General features: G+C 37.8%; 1 protein-coding gene across 1 annotated transcript in view; it reads left to right on the forward strand.

Moving 5' to 3' along the window:
* WDR49 (WD repeat domain 49) overlaps positions 1-24527 on the forward strand; it is a 133788-nt gene that overhangs the window by 101331 nt on the left and 7930 nt on the right. Inside the window, 3 exon segments of the mRNA XM_060010159.1 lie at positions 3928-4145; positions 9293-9432; positions 15243-15389. Of these exon segments, the coding sequence (XP_059866142.1) occupies positions 3928-4145; positions 9293-9432; positions 15243-15389 (505 nt within the window).

Here is a 24527-nt window from a genome sequence, read left to right on the forward strand (position 1 = left end):
CTCTTTTTCCTGAGAAGAGTCTAGCACTTGCCTTATTTACAGAGCAGAAGAGGCTGTACAGCTCTTGGAGACTTCCGCATTACCCGGCCCAAAACGGTCTACCTGCACAATTTACCATCATTTTCTGATTTACCATCACCCTCCGTGTCCTAAAGGGCTGTACGGAATTCTGTCAGCACAGGTTGATATCCTCAAGCCGACTTCACAAAGGGAGCAACAACAGACTTCGTCTTCCAGCATGAAGAGAATCGCCGTACTCAGGGCATGAGAGTGGCACCTGAGGCTGCTGAATAGGACCATGTTAACTGGCCAGATAGAAACTGAGGTTCCGGGCTATGCTCACACCACCATGTCTGAACAGTGCTGGTTGAAACAGATCGGGATGATATTTTGTCCCCCAAAGTACAAAGGGAACAGGAGCTGAGTTCCCATGAAAATAAATGGAAAAAAGAAAAGAAATGTGAGACAATAAATATTTTCTTTCTTCTATTTTTTTATAAGCAGGTATAAATCACAGCTTAGTTTCATGGGAGGAAGGGGTTAAAAGCATGAGCTCTGAAATGAGCCAGCTTGAGTCAAACGTCAAACTCTACCACTTATTAGCTTCTGTGAGCTCAGGCAATTTATTCAAACTCTCTGTGCCTCTGTTTCCTCATCTATAAAATGGGAATAATGAGCATTCATCCCTCATGGGACGGGCAATTGTGAAGATTACATGAAATTATTCATGTAGAGACCTTACAACAGGAGAAACTCAGCAAACATTAGCAATTGTTATTTAGGCAGGAATAAATCAGACAATGAACAGAAGAGTTTGGTTTTTTCCTAAATTTTTCTATATTTGATTATTACCTGATAATTACTTGGCTGTCATAGTCATCTGTTTGATAATAATGCAGTAAATCTATCCACATTGTAGTGTGTTTCTACTAAATTTTGAAATTGAAGGGATCCACTTATTTTGGAGGAGAAATTTTTCTCAGAAATCCTGGTACATTTTGAGCTGCGTTGAGGCCCCAAACTTTTCATGTCTCCAGTGTCCTCCACTTGATAGAACTGCCTTGGTTAATAAGGGAGGCCTGGAGCTACAGTTCCAGAAATGGAAGTCAGTTCTTTCATGACTAATGAACTTGAATGGCAGATGAGATTCAAATGGAAATCAGGCCTAGCTCATAATAAATGTCAAGTAAATATTAGAATAATAAGAAAATGATATTTCTACCTGACCAAAGATCTGGACAGGAGCACCACAGACAACAGTCACACAAATGCTGCAGTCTTCAGAGGCGGAGAGAACCAGTAAGCGGCCGCCTGGCTCACACATCTCTACGGAACTTATCCAGTCTTCATGAGGTCGGAGCGATCTCATCAGAGTTGGGGCTTCTGTGAGTTTGTTCTTACTGGAATTAAGACAGTACTCCTGAATGAACAGAAATGCCAGAATTCTAAAATGTGAAAATATTAAATGATTGCAGTGATGTAACACTTTTTTTTAAAGTCTGATACGGAAATTGCAAAAGGTACATTTGGGAACAGCAATCTGTGATACAAATGCAAAAGAACAGCTCATGGTAACAGAGGTTAGGAAAATGGTATGAACGTTCAAAAGAAGGTTTCTAACTGATTTAACTAACTTGAGAAGTGGAAAGAAAGGAAGGAGGGGATGGGGGAGGATGGAAAGAAAAAAAATCAACAGTAAAATCAGCTATTTGATGAAATTGATGAACTTCATCATGTATATAGGTCGTCACGTATTCGTTACCCATTTTATATATATTAGTGTATATATATCAATCAAAATCTCCCAATTCATCCCACCACTGCCCCCCGCCCCTGCCACTTTCCCCCTTGGTGTCCATATGTTTGTTCTCTACATCTGTGTCTCTATTTCTGCCCTGCACACTTGTTCTTCTGTACCATTTTTCTGGGTTCCATGTATATGCGTTAATATACGATATTTGTTTTTCTCTTTCTGACTTACTTCACTCTGTATGACAGTCTCTAGGTCCATCCACATCTCTGCTTTTGTATTTCAAAGAACTCAGCCTCAGAAAGCCTGCTTGAAAATAGTTTGGTTTTTTTCCCTTCTGTTCGAGATAGGAAAAGAGCCACCAGAGCTGGGTAGTTTTAGAAAGTAAAGACGGGCAAAGCGGGGGACAGCTGCGTTTTCTAGTCCCTTCTGCTTGAGCTTTAAATGTTTTTTAAGAACTCACTTTTGTCAAGCTGTCTTGGATATGGGTGCTGTTAGTTCCAAGGGCCACAGGAGGCAGTGGGAGGGGAGGGCAATGGAGAGGAGGGGAGGAAGAAAGAGAGAAAATTAGCAGATACTGGAAAAAAGCAACAGTGAATGTCCTTCTCATAGTGTGAGATGAGACACCCTTTCACAGAAAGAACAGAAAGATATGGGAGGCAGACGGAAATACAGAGATAAGAAGAGACTCAATTCTTAAATATAGCTCGGATCAGAGCAATTTTTCCTGAACCAGCTTGATTTGTACAGTGTAGTGACTTTTGACCTACATTTGAATGTTGCATTTGTCTTTTCGTGGAATTAATTCTGTTCTAGCAGTTATAAAAACAAAAGGAAAAGCAATCGTGTATTTTAATTTCATACACTAAGGCTTCATTTTCCAATCACATTCAGTCTGATTAAAGTATTCAAAATTTAATGCAGTGTGATTCAGTATATTTCAAAAAAGAAGTTTTTTTTTTAATAACTGTGAATCAGTTTTATAACATAGCTATTGATCTGAGGTTGGTTTTCAAGTTAGAGTTTTAAAAGTATGTGGTGTGCTATGTCTATTTCTAGAGTTGGAGAGATAGGGGTAGGGATGGTTTATCTGTGGAGATACATTTATCCCAAGAAACTGTCAGATGATTGTGGTATAAAAAGAAATTAGATGATGCTTGTGCTTCTTCAGTGTCCATCTCAGCACTGACCACTGTTGTGTTGGGCAGAGTGTGTACTGGCGCCCCTCCTCAGCTGATTGCTTTGATGGCCAGTGACTTTGATCGAGCCTATGCACCCAGTGTTTAAAATTTGATTTAGTTGCCCATGTTTAAACATTAAGAGGTTTCATATAATATCCAAATTTCTTGCTTCTCTTGGAAAAGAACATGTCATTCCCTGAGAGTAGCTGTGGCCCCCTTTATGGAAAATAGGTTCCCTCTAAGTCAGTGTAATGCCACCTTTCTTTTCCTTTTGCCTATGAACACTGAGGCTGACTTTCATTTGCTATTTATCATCTTATACAAGACTTGCCTTCCTGACCCCTGTAGGCATTGTACTTTGTAAATCCTCTGACAAAAGTTGATCATTCATAGGCCAGTCAGATATGCTGGGGATCCCTAACGTTCCCTCATCTCACACAGGCTGTGTTCCCTGCTGCGTTCCTGTGGATACAGTGTGAACAAATAGAAGACAAGGAAATTGCTTCTGTATTTAAAACATAAATTGTCAATGGGGAGCTCTCGCTAGATGGATACACATTAAGAGCGGTAGCCAAGATCTGTGAAAACTATCATGTAACACATATATTTTTCTAGGAAAAAGTACTCAGTAATTGGACTGGCTTTTGAGATTTTGGGAGGGGAAGATGCAAAGAAAGTAGTAGTATGAAAAATTCAGACAGTTCTTCAACCAAAGCTTTGTTTTTCTTTTTAGTTAATATACATCTTGCTATACAGGATTTTAAAGTGGGAATGTTAATTTCTTTTTAGCAGTTCATTATTATCTCTTCAGAAAATATCTGTTTGTTTCTTACGATACATCACTTTCTAACTTTATTAAAGTTACATGTATATGTCCCATCTCCCTTAGAAGACTGTAAGCTCCTTGAGTTCAGGAACCATATCATCTTCATTTCTGGTGTCCCCAGGACTTCAATTAATAATCTAGCACATGTTAGACACATATAAATGTTCAAGGAAAATACATTTTATAAAAGTAAATCTCTGTTTTTTCAGGCAAAGCATTGGCGACTTGAGAACTGTTTTTCTCTTCCTAAAAGAAATACTAATTTAATGGAAGATAAGATTCAAGAGAAAAGCATAAAGGAAATTCCTTTGCTTTCTAAGGAGGAATCATGGTTAGACCCATCAAAACATTCTCTACTTGATAAGTAAAACAAAGAGTCAACATACAAGTAAGTACATCTTACCTGTAAGGAGTAAAATTGGCCCCAAATTCCTTCTGTGCTTTGTGGAATGTTCAATGACTACTTCAAGATTTTGCTAACATTTAGGTTATTGGTAGGTATGTGTGTGTAGCAACGGGAGAACATATGTTCTCAGGGTGATATCTGATTCTTACTTCTTGTCTCTGTTGAATGCTTGACTTCTGTTCTGTGTCTTCCAGTCTCTTGTTTCTACTCCATTGTCAACCTAATTTTGGAAATTAACCCCTTCCTTTAAAGGCAATATATGTGTGTATATGTGTATGTATGTATCTACCTAGCTAGTTACCTGTCCATTTTAGAATGTATGTCAGATTTTACTCCTGGTTTTGGTAAGGCACACAGAGGTATATATGTCAGAAGTTCAAAGAGCTTGACTTTGAATATTGGATATCACTCTCCTTTTATGACTTCTAGCCTTTCCTTCCTGTTGTTCAGCCATTTCTTCTTTTCATGCCACTCTGATGGATCCCATTCTTACATTCCTCTAACTCTAATGCCAGGCAGTTTTAATTGTTTCTTTTGTTTCCCATATTCTTGCTAACTCATGCTCTCATAATTTCACCTTTCATATTAAACAATCTTTTGAGAAAACAATTTTGTTCATTGTATTTTCTTTGATACAATTGGCATTTTTATTACCATGTGCCTATATTACTTTTTTTAAGGTCTACAGAAAAATTGCATAGAAAGCACAGAGAATTCCTACATACCCCACGCCCATCCCACACAGTGTCAAACATATTAGTGTGGTACATTTGTTATGATTGATGAACCAATATTGATATTTTATTGTTAACTAAAGTCCATAGTTTACATTAAGGGAGTACAGTTGAGGGTTCTCTGATGACACCAGGCAGAGACCTCTGCTTTGCACCTTTCTAAATTAATGCACTCTTTGGCTAAACTCTTGGGGCTCAAACCCACCATTTGGGGTTTTTCTGTTCCAGTCCCCTCACACTGGCAGCCTTGCCTCTTGTACAGCTTCTCTTGGGTTAACTTCTGCTTGACCAACAGGAAGCTCACATGTCCTTGCCACACCAACTGCTCCACAGCTACCCCTTCTCCTCCTCTCACTGGGGTACTTTCAACCACAGTAGACTTTTTCAGATATTAATGAGTCACTGGTTCACTGTGTCCCTCTAATGGTTACCCCAGGGGGCATGTGTTAAACTCTTTGCCTGGTTTATGTGAACAGGAGCTAGAACTGAGGGGGAAGCATTCCTCCTCTCCCGTGGGAGTGGTTCTCAGTGCACACCTACGACTCTCTCCAGTGCAGTCCTCTCTTAGGATTGCTGCATCCTTAGTCTGTTTCTATCCTAGAGTGGTGGTTGGCCTGAGCATCACAAGATGCTCCCTCCTTGACAAAGTGGGCCTGCGCAAGGAATCGATCTAGCACCTCACTTTGGAATGTGGGAATACTTTTTACCTCTTAATTAATTAATTACTTTGCTTTCAGATTTTTTGGACCTCTGATGACGAGGTAGGAGAGAAAAAAAAATTCCCCTTTAAACATCCTGTTACACTAAATTACCTTTTGGTACTTGTTCCTCCATTTCCTTGAATTATGGCTTGCTGAAATGTCAAGTGGCATTTTACTTTCAGGCAGAAGAATCTTTCAGTTTAGAAATACAGCATGACCGACCCTGTACGAGAATAGAGGGCTGAGAATGGAAAGACTTGGTGTACGATAAAATGCCCCCACCCAGTCACCCAACTCAATTGTACAGATCAGGAGATAAAGTTACCCCAGGGTAACACAGATTGATCATTGTTTCTCTTCCTGTGACACTCCTAGAAGAGTGAATGCAAGTGTCACAGATTCCTGTTTGAGTATTTCAGCCAAGATATTAATTTCCCATTACTTATGACAATCTCAGTTATTCTTTTTTTTTAAATTAGCCTTTCCTTAGATTTAAAAATTGGCACTTTAAACTGTTGACTTCTTTCCTGACTTCTATCCATCTTATTTCATTTCCTATTGTTCCATGACACTTTACTTGTCTTCTGAAAATTAGTGCTGATGTATAGGTTCCTAACTTCACAGATTTCTCTTAAAACTAGAGCTTTGCATTCTGCCAGAGGAAATAAGACTACAGCAGAGTGATCATCTCACCTTCGTTATACATTTCTGTGGGCCTTGGGAGATGTTTCCGGCAGTAAAAAGCAAAGTTATCTCTGTTTATACCACATCTTTTCAAGTGACAACACATCCCAAAATACCTGTGATATTTAAAATTTCTGCCTTTAATTCAAATGAGTGAATTGAAATAAATTTTAAGACTGTAATAATGAGATAGAAGGGAATAATATCATTTTGGAATTTTTGAACTATTTGAAAGGAAAAGGTTAAAAACGTATCCTCAGAATTGACTTGGCAGGTACAGCCCTCACTTATCCCAGAAACATGTCCATGAATCCTATGGAGAAAACCTATAAATGAAATACAATTGTCAGATGTAGAATGTCCCTTGTGGCCTCCATCCAGTACTGAAGAGATTACAGATCACTTTTTCCCTAAGAAAATATTATTCTGAAGAATGTGCCCTATTTCTAATCAGATTAGGAAATCCAAGGAGAAAATCATGCCAGTTCTTGTTCATATGCAAAAGTATGAAAGGAAAGTAAACATGTAAAAGAATTTAGAGAGACTAAAAGGGGAAAAGCACATTTGGTGTGTGTATGCGGGTGGAGGGATGTTTAAATGGAAGGGGAGGAAGAGTAAGAAAGATAGAGATGAAAAAAGAAAAAAGCCAATAGAAAATGAAAGAAGCATGAAAAATGAAGGAAAAATTTAATAATTTAAAGCCATGTTCTCACCTTAACTCCTAAGATTCTCTTTCCAGGATAAAAGCTTGGCATTTATGATGTTCTGTCTTATACATAAATACCAGGTTTTCATAGTGCTTCAGGTATTTTATAGTATTGTGTGTGAGAAGTAGGTAGGTGGTAAAATGTCGTCTTCAATTTAAGTCCTGGGGATATGCAGATGAATATAGAATTTAAGAGAAAATAGGAAGTCCTAATGCTGAGTTAAAAATTGACACAAAGAAATAGATTTTTCTCCTTCTGTAGGTTCTGCAAAAGTCATATTACCACTAGAAAGTGGGGAAAAAAAGAAATAACTGAAAAAAGTAAATGGGGGAACAAAAACCACAGTGGACATGCATTTTTCTTAACCTATGGCAATATTTGGTTTCTGGATTAACACAAAATTATTGTAATCTAGAAAAATTGTAGATAGAATGAATAATTTAGACAATATAACCTTTGAGTATTTCTTTATTATGAAAATAGTACATATTCATTAGGAGAAAAATTAGAAATACAGACAAGCAAGAAGAAAAAGATGACAAGAAATCATTAGCAGCAAAACCACCAATAACAGGCATTTCACTCTTCAGGTCTTGTTCTGAGCATGCATATACAAATAAACAAATATACATTTTATAAACGTGAGAATATAATACACACAGTTTATAACCTGTTTTACGACTTAAAAACATACAGCCAGTACACTTCCGAGTTACTTAATATGAGTATCTACAGACATCAGTACTCGAAATGACCTCTTAGGAATTTATCACGTAGCTTTTTAAACATTCTCTTCTTTTAAAATATTTACGCTGTTTACAAATTTTAACTGAGAAACATTTATTGAAATACCTTCATGCACACGTGTTAAGAGTACCTGACTGAATTCATCATTACAATAAATTCTTTGAATTGGATTGCTGAGTCAAAGTTTTAAAGGCCTCTGAGTCTTGCTAAATTGCCACCCCAATGGTGTGAAGGCTCCACCACCAGCAGTATATAGAAATGGCTGTCTCTGAACCAGCCCTGACTGTTGTCATTGTCTTAAAATTGCCACTCTGATTAATCATCAGTTTTATTTTTTTAAAAATTTAAACTTGCCACTCTGATAAATCATCAGTTTTATTTTTTTTTAATTTTAAATTTAAAAAATTTAAAATTTTTAAAAATTTTAAAAATTATTATTTTTAATTTAAATTGCCACTCTGATAAATCATCAGTTTTATTTTTTAATTATTTTTTCACGTTTGTTAATCTTTAATAATTCGATAATGAACTTGAAAGAGGTATCTGATGTCTGCTAGACTAATTCCTCTTGAGGCCTTAAGAGAAGCACACCCCAGCCTCTTCTTGAATATATCCTACAGGCTGCACTCACCATTGTGCAGATAGCCTTCTCTGTTATTCAACCACTCTGTTATAGAAGGGCTCTAATTGTAGGTCGGATCTATCCATTTGTAGGACATGCTCTCATCCATCTTCATCTTATTCTAGGGCAACAAAGAGCAAATCTACCCCATCTTCTACTATCTGACAAATTTTTCTTTTGCTACCATTAAAAAAATATTTTTGGGGAAATGATTATTAGAAACCAGGATAAAATAATTAGATGGGAAATGAAACATAAATTCCATTAATTTCTCTGTAAGTTTATATAAGGCAGAAGGTACACTTAATGTTCCTTAGAAATATGAAATAATTATGTTCTAAATTCCATATTATTATTAGATGGGAACTGATATTTAATATCATTTATAAGCTGTTGATTATCTAATTATTCTGCCAGTAGAGCTTATGTGAGAAAATAAAATAGGAATATTATAAATATAAAAAATACAAACATAAAATAAAATAAGAGTATTAGAACTGTCTGTAGGTGGTGTTGGAACTCCTGCTTTGAGTGAAAAATATTGTATTATTCTTTCTTAAAGAGATCGTAGCCAATACTTATTGAGTTCTTACCATATTCCAGGCACTGTTCTAGGGTTTTTTATGTTTAACATTTAATTGTCACTATAATCCTTGGTGATATCTACAATTATAATCTCTATTTCATAACTAGGAAAGCAAGACAGAAAAAAGTTAAGTGATTTACACAATGAACAAGAGGTGAGCCAGGGACCCCAAAGCAGGCATTCTAATTCCAGAGTCAGTACACTTTGCCACTGCTCTATTCTGCCTGTCTGACAAGCAACATGTGACCATATTGAAAAGTTGCTGGTCTCTGAGTCAAGTGATCAAATGTTTTGTCAAGTACCTGCTATGGGTAAGCCACTACTCTAGGCACCTTCACTTTCCTTTAGGGCACTTGGGGACTTGTCACACATCGTTCCTACTTCCTACATCCAGAACCGAGAGATGGCAGATTTAGAGTCTTTCCCTCTCATAGAATTGATGGCAAGGATGCCAGAGCCCATAGTAGGCTCCCTTCTTGCATCACCACGTAAGACATTTTTGGAAAAGTTTTAAACTCTATCTGTGTTCCTTATTACATTCTTTAGCTTTTTTGTATTCGACCACTAGGAATATTGGACTCTTAGGAATATTCACCTCTTTCCATTTCCCTGTACATTTTCATAGTAACCACTTTCCAAGAAGTCAAATATCTATGGAAAAGAAGCAATAGGTTGGCCTGTAAATTGATTCTACAGTCTAGTTGTTCATAGAACTGCCCTTTGTCTTGGAGTTTTATCAGTATGGCTCCATTTCCTAGGCAGTCATCTAATTAGTGCAGATTGTTATGACTCTCTAGAAGAGTTTCTCTTACTGTCCGCCTTCCTCTTTCCCTCTGTGGATTAAATTCTTTAGTGGAGATAGACAAAGTCTTTCGTTTCATACAAAAGATACTCAGTTTAAATGCCACTGGATGAGAGAGCTGGAAAACAAAGAGTCTAAAAGCAGGAAACCATTCAGGGTGTTTGGAGAAAAACTAAGGTCTGGTGTTAACTAGTCCAAAGATAGACCTCCCTCAAACTTTTGCACCTCAGTTTATTTCAGTTATACTTTTCTGAGGAAAAAAATATATTCTTAACCTAGTAACTGCCAGACCTAACTGCACCGTAATCTACCTTTCCTGCATCCACCACCAACTTCTTATTTTTACAGATTCTCTTACTATTTAAAATGACTCTCTAAAGATACCATCATTCTTGTCTTCAAAGCCCGGATAGTGGCTGAATAAACATGTCTTTTTTTAAAATTAATTTTTATTGGGATATAGTTGCTTTACAATGTTGTGTTAATTTCTGCTATACAGCAAAATGAATAAGTTATATGTATACACATATCCCCTCTTTTTTAGATTTCCTTCCCATTTAGGTCAACACAGAGCACTGAGTAGAGTTCCCTGTACTATACAGTAGGTTCTCATTAGTTATCTGTTTTATACATAGTAGTGTGTATATGTCAATTCCAAATCTCACAATTCATCCCAAACCCCTTCCCCCCCCCCCGGTATCCATACGTTTGTTCTCTACCTTTCTCTCTATTTCTGCTTTGCAAATAAGTTCATCTGTACCATTTCTCTAGACTCCACATATAAGTGATATACAATATTGTTTTTCTCTTTCTGACTTACCTCACTCTGTATGACAGTCTCTAGGTCTACCAACGTCTCTGCAAATGGCACTATTTCGTTCCTTCTTATAGATGGGTAATATTCATTGTATATATGTACCATATCTTCTTTATCCATTCCTCTGTTGATGGACATTTATGTTGCTTCCATGTCCTGGCTATTGTAAATAGTGCTGCAGTGAACATTGGGGTGCATGTATCTTTTGGAATTATGGTTTTCTCCAGGTATATGCCCAGGAGTGGGATTGCTGGGTCTTATGGTAGTTCTATTTTTAGTTTTTTGAGGAACCTCCATACTGTTCTCCATAGTGGCTGTATCAATTTACATTCCCACCAACAGTGTAAGAGAGTTCCTGTTTCTCCACACCCTCTCCATCATTTATTGTTTGTAGATTTTTTGATGATGGCCATTCTAACTCATATGAGGTGATACCTCATTGTAGTTTTGATTTGCATTTCTCTATTAATTAGGGATGTTGAGCATCTTTTCATGTGTTTGTTGGCCATCTATCTGTATGTCTTCTTTGGAGAAATGTCTGTGTAGATCTTCTGCCCATTTTTTGATTGGGTTATTTGCTTTTTGATATTGAGCTGCATGAAATGTTTGTATATTTTGGAGATTAATCCTTTGTTAGTTGCTTTGTTTGAAAATATTTTCTCCCATTCTGAGGGTTGAATAATATGTCTTATTCATGGGAGATAGTATGTTGTGAGGGAGATCATTCCAGTGTGATTTGGAGAAAAGCTGCTACCTACCATCAGTCTTTTGGATGGCAAAGATTTCCTTAAAAAAAAAATCTATAATTCCAAATAATTTATGTAGATACGCCTCCCAATCAAGGATGTAGAGCTTAACTCTCCTCTTCATCTTCCTTAAGTGTAGACTGTGCTTGGAAACTTGCCTCCAGAGAGTAGTGTATAGACAGGAAGGGAAAAAGTAACTTTACAGAAACTTGGGAAACACAACTTTGGCCAGGTGATAAAGTTAACATCAACAGTGGTAAGTCAGGTTGATAACCTGTGCCCTTGATAAGATATAATGAGAATAGCACTTCATCTCTGTTATCTTCCTCCCAACAACCCATAATCCTCGTGTAACCATAAATAAACATCAGACAAACCCAAATCGAAGGAGATTCTACAAAAAAACTGACTGATATTTCTTAAAATTGTCAAGGTCATCAAAAACAAGGCAAGTCTGAGAAATTATCATAGACCAGAGAAAACTAAGGAGTCAGAAAACTAAATGTAATGTGGTATCCTGGGATAGAAAAAGGACATTAGGAAAATCCTAATAAAATACTAAGGTTAGTTAATCATAATATATCAGTATTGATTGTGACAAAGGGTAATATAAGATGTTAACAACAGGGAAAATTGGGTGAGGGATATACCAGAACTCTGTACTATCTTTGCAACTTTTCTGTAACTCTAAAACTACTCTAAAATGAAACTTTTACTTTTAAGCTCATTTGGGTTTGGGAGATACAGTCAAGTAGGGGAGAGGAAAAGGGAGGAGGGAAATAAACATTTATTGAATACTATTATTTATTAGACACATCGCTGAGCATTCATCCATCTTATCTCCTTTAAAATCACAGTAAGAATCTCATACAGAGCAGGAAATTGAGGCTGAGAGTATAGGAAACATCTCAAGGTTCTATAGCTGCTTAATGTGTAGCAAAATAGGGAACAAAGGTTAAGGGCAGCAGTAATCACAAAGGGTCAAAGGGTGCAAGGAAAGGAGGCAGAAGGGAGAGGGCAGACCCCATGGCTCTCAATGATTTTGTGAAAAATAGGTATGTTTCCTGGCCTGAGGCTTCCAAGAGAATAATAACAATTTTTGGAAACATGGCTTGTAGCTGTTAAGGTTGAGGTCTGTGACAGTGAATGTTAAATATATTTGAGACCATTTCCTGTTTTCTGACTGGAATTATATACAACTATGGACTGGTTTCACTTCCTGTGTTTTATTGATAAAAACTTTTCCTGTGGATTCAAGCTAATCTATCGATTCATATAACAAGCCTCAAAAGCACTGAACTATTTTTTTCTTTTTGCATTTTGGATACCATAAATGAAGATCCAGGCATAACACTGGATAAAAGAGCTTTTGACACATACCACTGATTAGTCCATATAGTTTACACACGGGGCAAGGATAGTGTGCGTTTCTGTGGCATTTGCTTCTTCATAGTTTTTTCTCTGACCTTCCAGTTTTTATGGGGACAGGACCTTTGCTTAACTAGCTTCTCCTCCTTCGTGGCTCTTACCCTTTTATACCATCACCTGGCTAGTAGGCATTTTATTCAAAGATATAACTTGATTAGTGTAAACAATTGTCACTACTTAGGTCCACAGGATAGAGATTTTTTGTTGTTGTTGTTAAAGGTGTATATTTATAGCCAGAAAGTGTCTGTTCATCCTTTGTGGTTGTTATTTTGTTTCATCATAAATTATTTTCTTCCAATGTCAGACCATCAGAAGTTATAAATTTAGGTATGAATATAAGGAAAGAAATGTTTATAACAAAAAAACACATAACCTTTACAATGGTGAAGTTATAAAAAAATTATTCAGTAAGTAATCACTGTTGATATATTTTTATCATGTTATTATTTTATAGATTGGTGTGAAGAAAACAAGTAACTACTCTATGTGCCAGGAATGTTGGTGTTCCTTAATAAATCTGAAAGTAAGCTCTTGTGATCTCATTTTAACAAAGGAGGAAAGCGAGGCTCAGAGATACTAAGTGACTTGTCCAAGCCTTCACAGTGTACAATAGGCAGAAGTATAAGGTCTAAACCAGAAAACATGTGGAAAGTGCCCACTATAGTTTCCAAAATAGAGTTGGCACAGGATGTTAATTCTCTCTCCTAAGTGTTTAAAAGATAAAAATAAAATTAAAACTATTTTTGTTCTCAGAAAGCCCAAAGCCACACAGAACAACGTACTTGTTTAGTTGTGGCTGACCAGAAAAAAACTGTAAAAAAAAGTAATTGAAACAAAAGAATTGTTATCATATTGAAGTGTGTTGTTTAGAAGAGTAGTGAGAATCATTCTCGAAGCTCCATCATATGACGAGAATATTTCACTCACTACGGATCTTTTGTCAACTTACGTCCAAGGTAAAGCTGCACTTTCACAGAGCAAATGTGCTCATTTCTGTTGAAATTTTGCTGTCAAAAGGTACATTATTATTTGTTAGTATTCAATGCATATTTATAAACTAATCTACTCTATAGGGGTTTTGTCAGGATTACATGAGAAAATATATGTGAAGCACTTAGTGCCTGGCATATTGTAGAAACTCAGTACAGTTTTATTAGTAATATTATTTATTATTATTATACCTTGGAGCATGACTTTTAGAGTGAAATATACTTGAGTTGATGTCCAAGGTCTACCATTTACCAGTTATGTAAATTCAGGCAAGTTACTAAAGCATCTTGAGCCTTGATTTCCTCATCTGTCAAAAGGGCATAATCAGGATTACATGAGAAAATATATGTGAAGCACTTAGTGCCTGGCATATTGTAGAAACTCAGTACAGTTTTATTAGTAATATTATTTATTATTATTATACCTTGGAGCATGACTTTTAGAGTGAAATATACTTGAGTTGATGTCCAAGGTCTACCATTTACCAGTTATGTAAATTCAGGCAAGTTACTAAAGCATCTTGAGCCTTGATTTCCTCATCTGTCAAAAGGGCATAATGATACTTTAAAGGTTGTGAAGATTTCTCCTTTGGTTTAATATAACACATTGGTTCCCAAAGTACGTTCCCTGGTCTACCAGCATCAGCATCGCTGGGAATTTAGGTACATTCTGGGGCCCCATCCCCACCCAACTAAGTTAGAAACGGGAATGGTGCAAGTGGTTTATGCTTTGATAAGCCCTGCAGATGATTCTGATGCCTGGTACAGTTTGAGAACCACTGACATGGCACATGACTTGTCTCTGAGCAGGTGCTACTTACCTGTTAGTTTACTTTTCCTAGATACTGAGCTACCACAATGACAAAAGCACAGACAGTTTTTACCTTCACAGAGCTAACAGTTAAACAAACATAGAATCACATCTTGAATTAAGTTTTTGTAGACTTCCATTCCATTATCCATTTATCCCATGAAGCAAAAGGAAAACTTTTTAATTTTGTCCAAGACTTTGCCTGTAAGGGCATAATTAAGAGTCTTCCTTCCCATTATCTCATTGTGTGCATCATAGATACAATAATAAAGATCTGGTTTACATTTTAGCAAAATGAAAGTGAACCTGCAAACTCAAAATTTTAGATATGTTGTTAAACGCTGAAAAATAGATTCCATCTCACAAAGCGTACAGTTTTCTTGCAGATAAAAGAGAAACTGGAGCTTTTCCAAAACTGCAGAATATTCATTTTCAAGGGAAAATAGCAAAGAATACAAAATGAAAAATAAATGAATGGGGAGCCTTGAGTTTCTTTTGGTCCCTTTGCATAAAAGGAACATGGATTTATCTTGAACAGCTGTGTTTATAGGGTTTGCTGATCTGCAGCTGTAACAGCTGAGTAACAGGGAGGTTAGATTTTTTTTTTTAAAAAAAGTTAACTTGGAAATGTGCTAGCCCTTTCTGAGGAATTAATGATATTATACTTTTTTTTCCCATCCTCCCTTAAAACCTGCTGTTGTAAAGGCAGTTCTAGGTCATTAAGCATTGGAAACTTGAAAGAACTACCTGAAGTCAATAAACCAGCTTTTCTTCTAGACCCTGAGAAATACTTTAGGGAAGAGCCAGAGGAGGAATGTCCCCAAATTCCAGAGCTTCCATCACTTCCTAAAAGTAAGTCCTCCACCATCATACCACGTCCACCCTCTCTCCCCACGAAACTCAACCAATTAAGAAAACAAAGTAGAAAAGCGAAAGTAACACTGTTCGCCTTGTAGCTTGCAGTGAAATGAAGTATGGTTTGACAGCTAAGATTTATAGCTCAGCTGCCGATCTGTGTTCTCAGAAAGGACAGCCAACAGGCCAAAATACATAAGAGGAATATTTTTGTTTTGCCATCTTTCTGAAGTCAGAATGCCATGAATATATATAATGAGTCTGCTATGAATGAGAACCCATTCCCCCCAACCATCTTAATTTTCAGATCTGATACCAGAGAAAGAGATATCCTAAGGCAGCTTCAGAACAGAGTCTCTGACAATCTGGTTTTGTTCTTTTCATGTGAAACACTATAAATAGCAGCTACTTAAAGTGTATTGTCTTAGAGCCTTCCAGCTGTTGTGCTAGGCTAATATGATGAGTCGACAAGAAAGCTTAATTTAGAAAACAGAAGTGAATGATCTCTGAGGAATTGGAAACAAGATGTGCAAAAGAATGCTCTATTTTTCGGACTGTTATAGGCTTCCGAGTGTCTAAGAATTTGAAGAGTAACTTCTGTACAAGCATCCTACCCGCAAAGAGGGACCCGACGGGAGTGCAGGCAACACAACCTGCTACTCAGCGAGGCACTCAGAAAGCATATGGACACTGCAGGGAACTCATTTAAAATAATTAATGAAAAGAGAAGTTTTCAACTTGTAACAGTCAAAAGATCAGAACTGCACTCGAACCATCTGAGATCTGTGGTTTCTAAACTTTTCAAATCCTCTGAGATGGGGGTTCAACATCATCCTTGAGAAATAATAACCCTTGTAGGAGGGAGGCATTTATGTCTACACTTGGGGAAGTTTAAGCCTCTTGTCTCTGCTTGGTTCCCTATAACAGCTGGTCAACATTTTTTTTTTTTTAATTCCACTTGTAAACAAGATACAGCTGTCATTTCTCACCGCTATATTTCCAGTCTAATTATTATCAGCTTCCTTTGCTTTTTCTCAGTTTCTCTTTTCTAAATCTATAATAGTTCATTTGCTCTCAGGAGGATCATCTATGATATCTGCTCATTTCTTCTAAAAACATGAATCCACAAACATTAGGGCTTTAAATAACCTATAGTGCATCTGACTGGGCTTTCAGTCTATCAGCCTACTGCTTTTTCCCCAGGATGATTCATCTTCAAGAATAAACATGGGGAGGACTTATCTTGTCCTGCTGAGTCACAGACGGAAGAGAGTGTGGGGAACAGACAGTAAGACAAGATCCAGGGAGCCAGAACAAAGTGTAAAGACGGTCCAGACATAGAACATGCAAGATGGAGCAAGGAGTCAGAATAGAGGCAAGAGAAATAGGAGAGAAGAAGACTGCAGAAGCTGGAGAGCCAGGAATTGGGAGATAGCAAGGGTGAGGGCAGCAAATGCCTCTCCTCAGCCCTGGGAGCTCCTGTTTTTGTGAGGAGCCTTGCACGTTCTGCAGCAGGAGAATTCTCCTTCATCGGCAGATAAATTCTCCTCATGGGCAGGGAGGACGTGTAGGGGAAGTTGGGGGTGAATGGCTGGTTGGAAATACAAAAAAAACTCTAATACATTTTCAAAGAGAATTTTTTCTCCTGGATTTCTTAATATAAAATTTTTCTATAATTTCCACACCGTTTAAAAAAGATGTTTTCTCTCTTTTGCTTTTCTATTTTTCTTCTTTGCTCCCTTTAAAATATTTCCACTCATCTGCCTTCTCTGCAAGTGAAAATAGTTCCTTTTTTAAAAAGTTTCACCGGCTTGAGGGAGAGACAGATGTAAACTACTGAGGACAACAGAATGCATGACACATGCCACCACAAATGAGGTTCTGTGGACGCCTCAGAGAAGAAGGCAGATTAACTCTGCCTGGGGCATAAGAAGGAATAAGTGGAAGTCAGCTCTGAGCTGGGACTTAAAATGAGTAGGCGTTCAAAGGGTGAGGGAGGAGAAGAGGAAGTCAAGATCAAGGAAACATAAGGAAAGACGCATTGTGGTTGAAGTAGGGCACAAGTCCAAATGATTCCAGGCCGGCTGCAATGGGTGACTTCAGATGGTGCCACGTTGACTGAGTTTGACACAGATGAATAGGGTTGAGTTTGTAATGTGTTGAGTTTGAGGTACTGGTGCGCTATTTAGAAATAAGGGTCTGGAGAATGGAAGAGGATGGTAACATGCTCTGCATAATAGCAGTCTTCAAATAGCTGATGCAGAAATCGTGTTTGCTCATGTGTTTGTTTAGCCCTCCTGGTGAATATTGAATGCCTTCTCTGTGCTGGCCCTTGTGCTGGGTGGTGGAGGCGCAGAGCTGACTTGTAGAGGCACAGCCTTCAAAGCTCTTGAAGACTAGTTGGGGAACTAGATAAGGAAACAAATCATTATGTTTTACAACAAAGGCTATAATAGAGATAAGCCCTGGGTACTGTGGGATCATGTGGAAGTTCATAGATGATTTTTCAGAGAAACCAGATTGTGCCTGAGCTAGATATTAAAAGTTAAATTGATATTAGTTAGGTAAGAAAAAAGGGGGATGATATTTCTGGCAAAGGAACAGTATGTGGATGGTGTGCTAAGGGAGCTATGAGTAGTTCCAAATGGCTGGGTTCTTGAAGGGACATGGTGAGAATTAAGGCCAGAGAGGTAAATGGGGGCCAAATCATGGAGCACCTGGTGTACTGTGTTAAGGACTTTGGTATTTATTTTACCAGAAATGCGGAACCATTGGAATGTTTTAGGCAAGTATTCTGAATTATCCCATTTTATCTCTTCTATTAATTCTTCAGTTTTTAGACCTCTTTGTGTTAGCCTTTTAGTGATTACTCTAGAGGTTACAGTACTTTGTTTCTTTTTGGGGTACTAGGCTTCCATCTGAGATTATTTTCCTTTATTCAGAAGAAATTTCTGCAGTATTTCTTATAATGTTGGTCTGCTGATGAGTAATTTTCCCAGCTTTATGTGTCTGAAAAATGCGTTTATTCCATTTTGACTTTGGAAGGATTTTTTCACTGGGTTTAAAACCCTAGATAGCAGTTTTTTTCAACTCTTTAAAGATACCATCCCACTGCTTCCTTGCTCCTATAGTTCCTGTTTAAAATTCCACTCTTCATATTATTGTTGTTTCTTTGAATGTAATTTTTTTTGTGGCTGCTTTACAGATTTTTATCGTTATCCTTGTTTTTTAGCAGTTTTATCACAGTGGGCATAAATACACTTTTCTCTGTATATATACTGGTTGGGGTTGATAGGAATCCTTGAATACATCTTTCTTCAATGTTGAATAATTCTCAGCTATTATCTTTTCAAATATTGTTTCTTTCCAGTTACCACTCTCCAGTCCTTCTGGGATTGCAATTACACATATGTTGGATTTTCATTATATCACAAACATTTCTTATGTTCTTCTCATTTTTCCATTTTATTTTCTTCTCTGGGCTTCATTTTGGATATTTTATATTGACTTACCTTTGCATTCACTAGTCCTGTCTCTTTTGCCAGTCTCTTTTAAACCCATGATATCAGTTCCCAATTTCAGATTTTATATGTATATGTGTGTATATATATATATATGTATATATATTTCTAAAATGCCATTTGAATCTTGTTTATATATATTCTAATACTCTGTTGAAATTACTTCTGTTTTCATCCATTTTGTCCAAATTTTCTGTTTTCTTGAACATATTTATAATAATTTTAAAGTCCTGGCCTGCTAACATCAGTATCTGGGTGATCCTTGGATCTGTTTCTAATTTTTTTCCTCTTGGTCATTGGTCACATTTTCCTTCTTTCTTGCAAGTCCTGTAATTTCTGTATAATTTTTTATTATATGGCAGAAATTATGTGTTAAAGATCTACAGATAATGAACTTAGCGTTTTTTCTCTGAGGCAGTGCACCCTTTCCTTAGCTGGACAGAGAGCATGAAGGGTGGATCATGTTAATCCAATTAGGGATGGAGTTCGGTCAGTGCTGGGTTATGGCTTTAGTTAGACTTCATTTACTTTCAGTTTCAAATGTTTGTTTTAGGCCTCTCCCTGTAGTGGAATATTGTGACCGCAGAAAACATTAATCTGCCTCCCCAGTCCAATCCATAGCCTGCCACACTACCCCAGCACTCAGAATATGTCCTGTGGGGAACCCTGGCCACAGTTACAAAGTGTCTCTAAATTGCAGTTCATCACACCAACCCACACAGTCATCAAAAGCTCTTCTGATTTTCCCTTCCCTTAGAAAATCTGTCTATGGCAAGCCTGTTTCTTAGCAATGCCCAGACATGATTAATCCCCAAAGGGAAGAAAAGATTTGGCAATCTCAGCTCATCTGAGAATGGTTTTACTATCTCATGAATTTTAATTTGATAATATTTGTTTTCACAGCTCTCTGAAGGCTTTAAGAATATTATTTCTGTAATTTACCTTTTTTTTCCTATCTGGTGCAGTGAGACGGAAGACCTGCCACTACTTATTTTTTTTTTTTTTTTTTTTTTTGCGGTACGTGGGCCTCTCACTGTTGTGGCCTCTCCCGTTGCACAGCACAGGCTGCGGACGCGCAGGCTCAGCGGCCATGGCTCACGGGCCCAGCTGCTCTGCGGCATGTGGGATCCTCCCAGACCAGGGCACGAACCCGCGTCCCCCGCATCAGCAGGCAGACTCCCAACCACTGCTCCACCAGGGAAGCCCCCACTACTTATTAAATCCTATCCAGAAACAAAATTCCTGTTGAAATGTTTAAGCAGGCAAGTGACATGACCAGATTTGCATTCTAGAAAGCTTTCTGGAAACTGTGTAGTTGATGCATTATAATGGGGCTAGACTGAAGGCAGTGTATGTATTAGAGTGGTGGGAACTTGTTGTATGACGCAGCTATCTTCTTTTGAATTTTCACTTTGCCTTCTACTAGTTGTTTATATCTGGATAAATTAAATAAGCTACAAAGTCTCAGTTTTCTCATCTGTAAAATGGGGCTAATGGTACCTGCTTCTTGAAGTTGTGTGGGTTAATTTTAGCACAATGACTAGCACATAATAAGCACTCATAAATGGTAACTATTATTATTTTGAAGATAAGGGGACCCTAGAAAGGAAGTAACTATTAATTTGAGAAGTGTTACAGAGATAGAATTTAAAGGATTTTGTGCCCTGATGAGATGTTAAGACATGTATGACTATCAGGTTTCCAGCCCAGATAACTGTGTCAAAGAGAGGCAATTACTGAGAGAGGGAATATAGGAGGAGAAGATGATTTAGAGTTAGTTTTCGGAATATGTTGAGTCGGAGGTACCTGTGGGGCATCTACCAAGAAAAGCTAACACTTTTCCAAGAAACTGACTATAGTAGGGAGGAAAGAAAAAGAATGGTAACTGAAGAGCAACTACAGTCAAGGCATGTTTTAGAATTAATTTTATTTTTCAGTTCATTTTTTCTTCCGATTTTAGATATAATATATGCACATTATAGAACATTGGCGAGTAAGCAGCAAAGAGAATTCTAAAGAACACAGGAATAGAAGATCTAAAGAGAAGCCACTACTCCCAGGCCTGAGACAGACCAAGGAATAGGCCCACCTAAGCTAGGGCGGAGACCCAGACCTTGTGCAAGAGGGCTTATCGCTGTTTTGCCACCTGGCAAGTTGGCAGAGCTGCTGCAGATGGAACTTGCAGAAATCTGCTCTCAGGGGCATCAGGGGAAGCCATCCACAGGGAGGTGATGTGTCTCAGAACTCACTGCAGAGCCATCAAGGGGCTGCAGGGGAGGCTGTCCACAGAGAGGAGTCACTGGCGGCCCTCTGCTTGCCTCCTGGGGTATTACAGAAAGTCATTCATTGCATGCTGGCAGACAGGTGGCGCTCTGCTGCAAAGTCACCTGGGAGGGTGGCAAGGGAAGCTGTGGCTCTGGAAAAGCCATCCTTGCATCACAGGAGTCTGGAGCTGCAGAAGGCACTGGAGGAGCTTGGTCCTGGAGAAGTCATGCTGTAGGAGTCTAGTGCTGGAGGAACTGCCCTGCAGGAGCCTGGTGAGGGGAACACCCACTTGGAGAGAAATCCATTTCCCCTCCAGTGTCCCTCTAGTGACAGAGCTCAACATTGTACCAGCTGTCAAAGGAGAACCATTTACAAGACTCTGGTCCATTATCACGCAGCGAGCAGTGAAGAGTGGCTTTGGAGCTCAGGGGCAATGCACTGATCATTGGCATAGTACCATCTTCCCTGGCTATTCATGCTTTTTATCCCACTCCTGGTCCTTTACATTATTTTATAAGCTTTGAAATCACAGTCATGATTCCTACTCATTTATAAGGTGTTAACGGTTATGGTTGTCTTTTGGAGAATTTCCATTTATAGAATGAATAAAACTTGGAAGACTCAAAGCAATAAAGGTATAGTAAGGGCAAAATTTCAAGCATAAACCTGGCTTCAAATCAAGACTCTACCACTTGCTAGCTATATGACCTTGAGCAGGTCAGTTAAACTCTCTATGCCTTAGTTTCTTCAACTAATAATGGGCATCATATAAGTTACCGTCTTCATAATGTTGCTGTGAACATTAAGTGAAATAACCCATGTGAAGCCCTTAGCACAGAGCCTTCACCTAATAAGAGTTTGATACATTTCTTTATTGATGGTATTTTATTATTATTATTCCACTAAATGGCTCTTTGTTACAGGAATTATTATTGCCCCTATTTACTATATAAAGAGTCTCTGGCATAGACTCTGTGGGATAGAAAAAAGAGTTTAAATAATATACCTAGTCTCACATAGCTAGTAAAAGGTGGACCCTAGTTGAGAAGTGTCCCTGTTTTACAGGTGTCCATGTTATTAATATTTCTAGGTACAGCCTCCCTTGTTCAGATAACGTTGAACTCATAGTCCTTAGGCAGCCTATTCTTATGCGGCTTTCTAAAACCAGCTATTTCACTATAATATTACCTATTTTTAACACTTTCATTTAAAATTGTTCATCTCCTTTTTCGTAGGAGGCTACTGAATTTAAAAATTGTTATTATAAATGAGCACTTAAAAAAAATCTCAATTACTAATACATGCCCTCCTCCACACTATCATTACAGAGTCTACCTTAAGTCTTTGCACTGCATTTTACACACATTCCTGAAATCTCCATAATTACAGTGTGCTGAAGGTTCTTTGGCAATTGTACGATGAGAGGCATTTTGCCAGACTTACTTTCAACATTCTAAACTACCGCTTTGGAACTTGGGACAGTTTCAAACACTTCTTAAGCCCCAGGTGACTTTTTAGTTTTACCTACTGTGTTTTTAATGTCCTTTTGTATTTTCTTTCTTTCCCTTTCAAGTTGAAACATCTTTCACACTCTCTCTTTAGCTTCCAAGTTGTTCCCCGTGGGTTCTCAAACAGCTTGAAATTCCTTTTTGATATGCTTTATTCAAAAAACTGGAATCTACTTAGAAGTGGCTCTGGGTCAGGTTTTGCTCATAAATTTCCCAGAAGTCATCATATTGTACATATAAAATCTTTAAAACTTCCAGCGTAGAGAAAATGCTGCATTAGTGACACCTCAGGTGAATTGTTTTGTTGTTGTTGTTTGTCAAAGACAAAATGTGCGGGACAATTAAAGAGATGATTTTATTCAAGCTATTGCAACAGGGAGAATAGTCATTAAAGAGGAGTATCTCAAAAAAAGGAAGGGGGCTTGAGCTACTGTAGAGACAGGTCAATGAATCCATGAGTCTTATTAGACTAGGGAGGAGGGTGAAGAGGGTCTTATCTCAGAATGAGAGAGAGAAGAGTGGTCCTTTGCTGTTATCTGTTTCTGGAACGCAAGAGGGTCGGGCCATTTCTTAACTGCCTTCACTTTCTAGTTGCACAGGGTAAAGGTTAATGTTGTCAGCCCCCTTACTTTTGTTCAAGACAAATGATTACCACTCGCTGTTGAACAGCCCAGAGGTGATCATGAATCTTCTGGGTGGGGCAGAACAGTGTCTGAGAAGTGTCTCTCAGGGATTCTTGTTGGCATTGCTTCTGTAGAACCAGATGTTAGGAGGGGGGAAGGTCAGTTGTTTTGGTGTCCTGAAGGTCCTGAGAGCAAAGGACAGCTGCAAGGCAGCACAGAGTCTGAATAAAGATTTGGGCTGTCAGGTTTTAGTTCTCAGTTTTAGACAGACGTGAGAATTGAAAAAGTTTGGAAGATTGTGGTCAGATATTGAAGAAAAGTGGGAGGATTGAAAATTTGGTGAGAATTGATAATTTGTGCAAGATAACTGTCCCTGACCCAATTTGCAGGTAGGTACAAAAATGGTGCTTCCAAGGAAGGGGAGCGAGTCAGTTAACACTCTACCAGATGAGACGGAGTTTGCATATCCATGGTAACCTGCAATTTACAAAGAGGGGCAAAATAGTTCAGAAATGGTGAACTCAGCCAGAATCTGCCTACTCAGAAGGCTGTGCTAGAGACAATACTGGTTTTTCATTGTTATACAAACTTACTCTCTATGATTCTTAAGCTATAAGTAGAAAGTATACACACAGGATTTTAGGAAAATCAACCTTATATATCTTTGCTTTAAAGTACTATCTTAAATCTAGTACCAATAAAGAAAAAGAATCAAATATTGTGGAAATCTTCTTACTTGAACAAAGAATTAAATACAAGAAGAATGCATTTATAAATATATTCATTTTTAGTAGGAAATGAGAGATTTCTACACATGATTCATGCCAGGAAGTCTTAGATAACTGAAGATCCAGACTGAGCACAAAACTCAGAGATGTCTTAGAAGTAAAAAAATCCTTCCTATTATTTTATATCTTTGTTTATATGATATCACCATAATTTGAGTCCTATAAAACAGAAGTCATTAACATGTGAAAAACATTTTTTTAAAGAGTCAACAGATGCTTCACATCATATGTCATCAGGGAAATGCAAAGTGAGAGAACAATGTTATCACTACACACGCATTAGAATGGCCAAACTCCAGAATGCTCACACCACCAAATGCTGGTGAGAATGTGGGGCAACAGGAACTTCTCATTTATTGCTGGTGGGAATGCAAAATTGTACAGCCACTTTGGAAGACAGTTTGTCAGTTTCTTACAAACCAAACATACT

The sequence above is a fragment of the Delphinus delphis genome, chromosome 4, assembly GCF_949987515.2.
Source record: "Delphinus delphis chromosome 4, mDelDel1.2, whole genome shotgun sequence".
Taxonomy (NCBI): domain Eukaryota; kingdom Metazoa; phylum Chordata; class Mammalia; order Artiodactyla; family Delphinidae; genus Delphinus; species Delphinus delphis.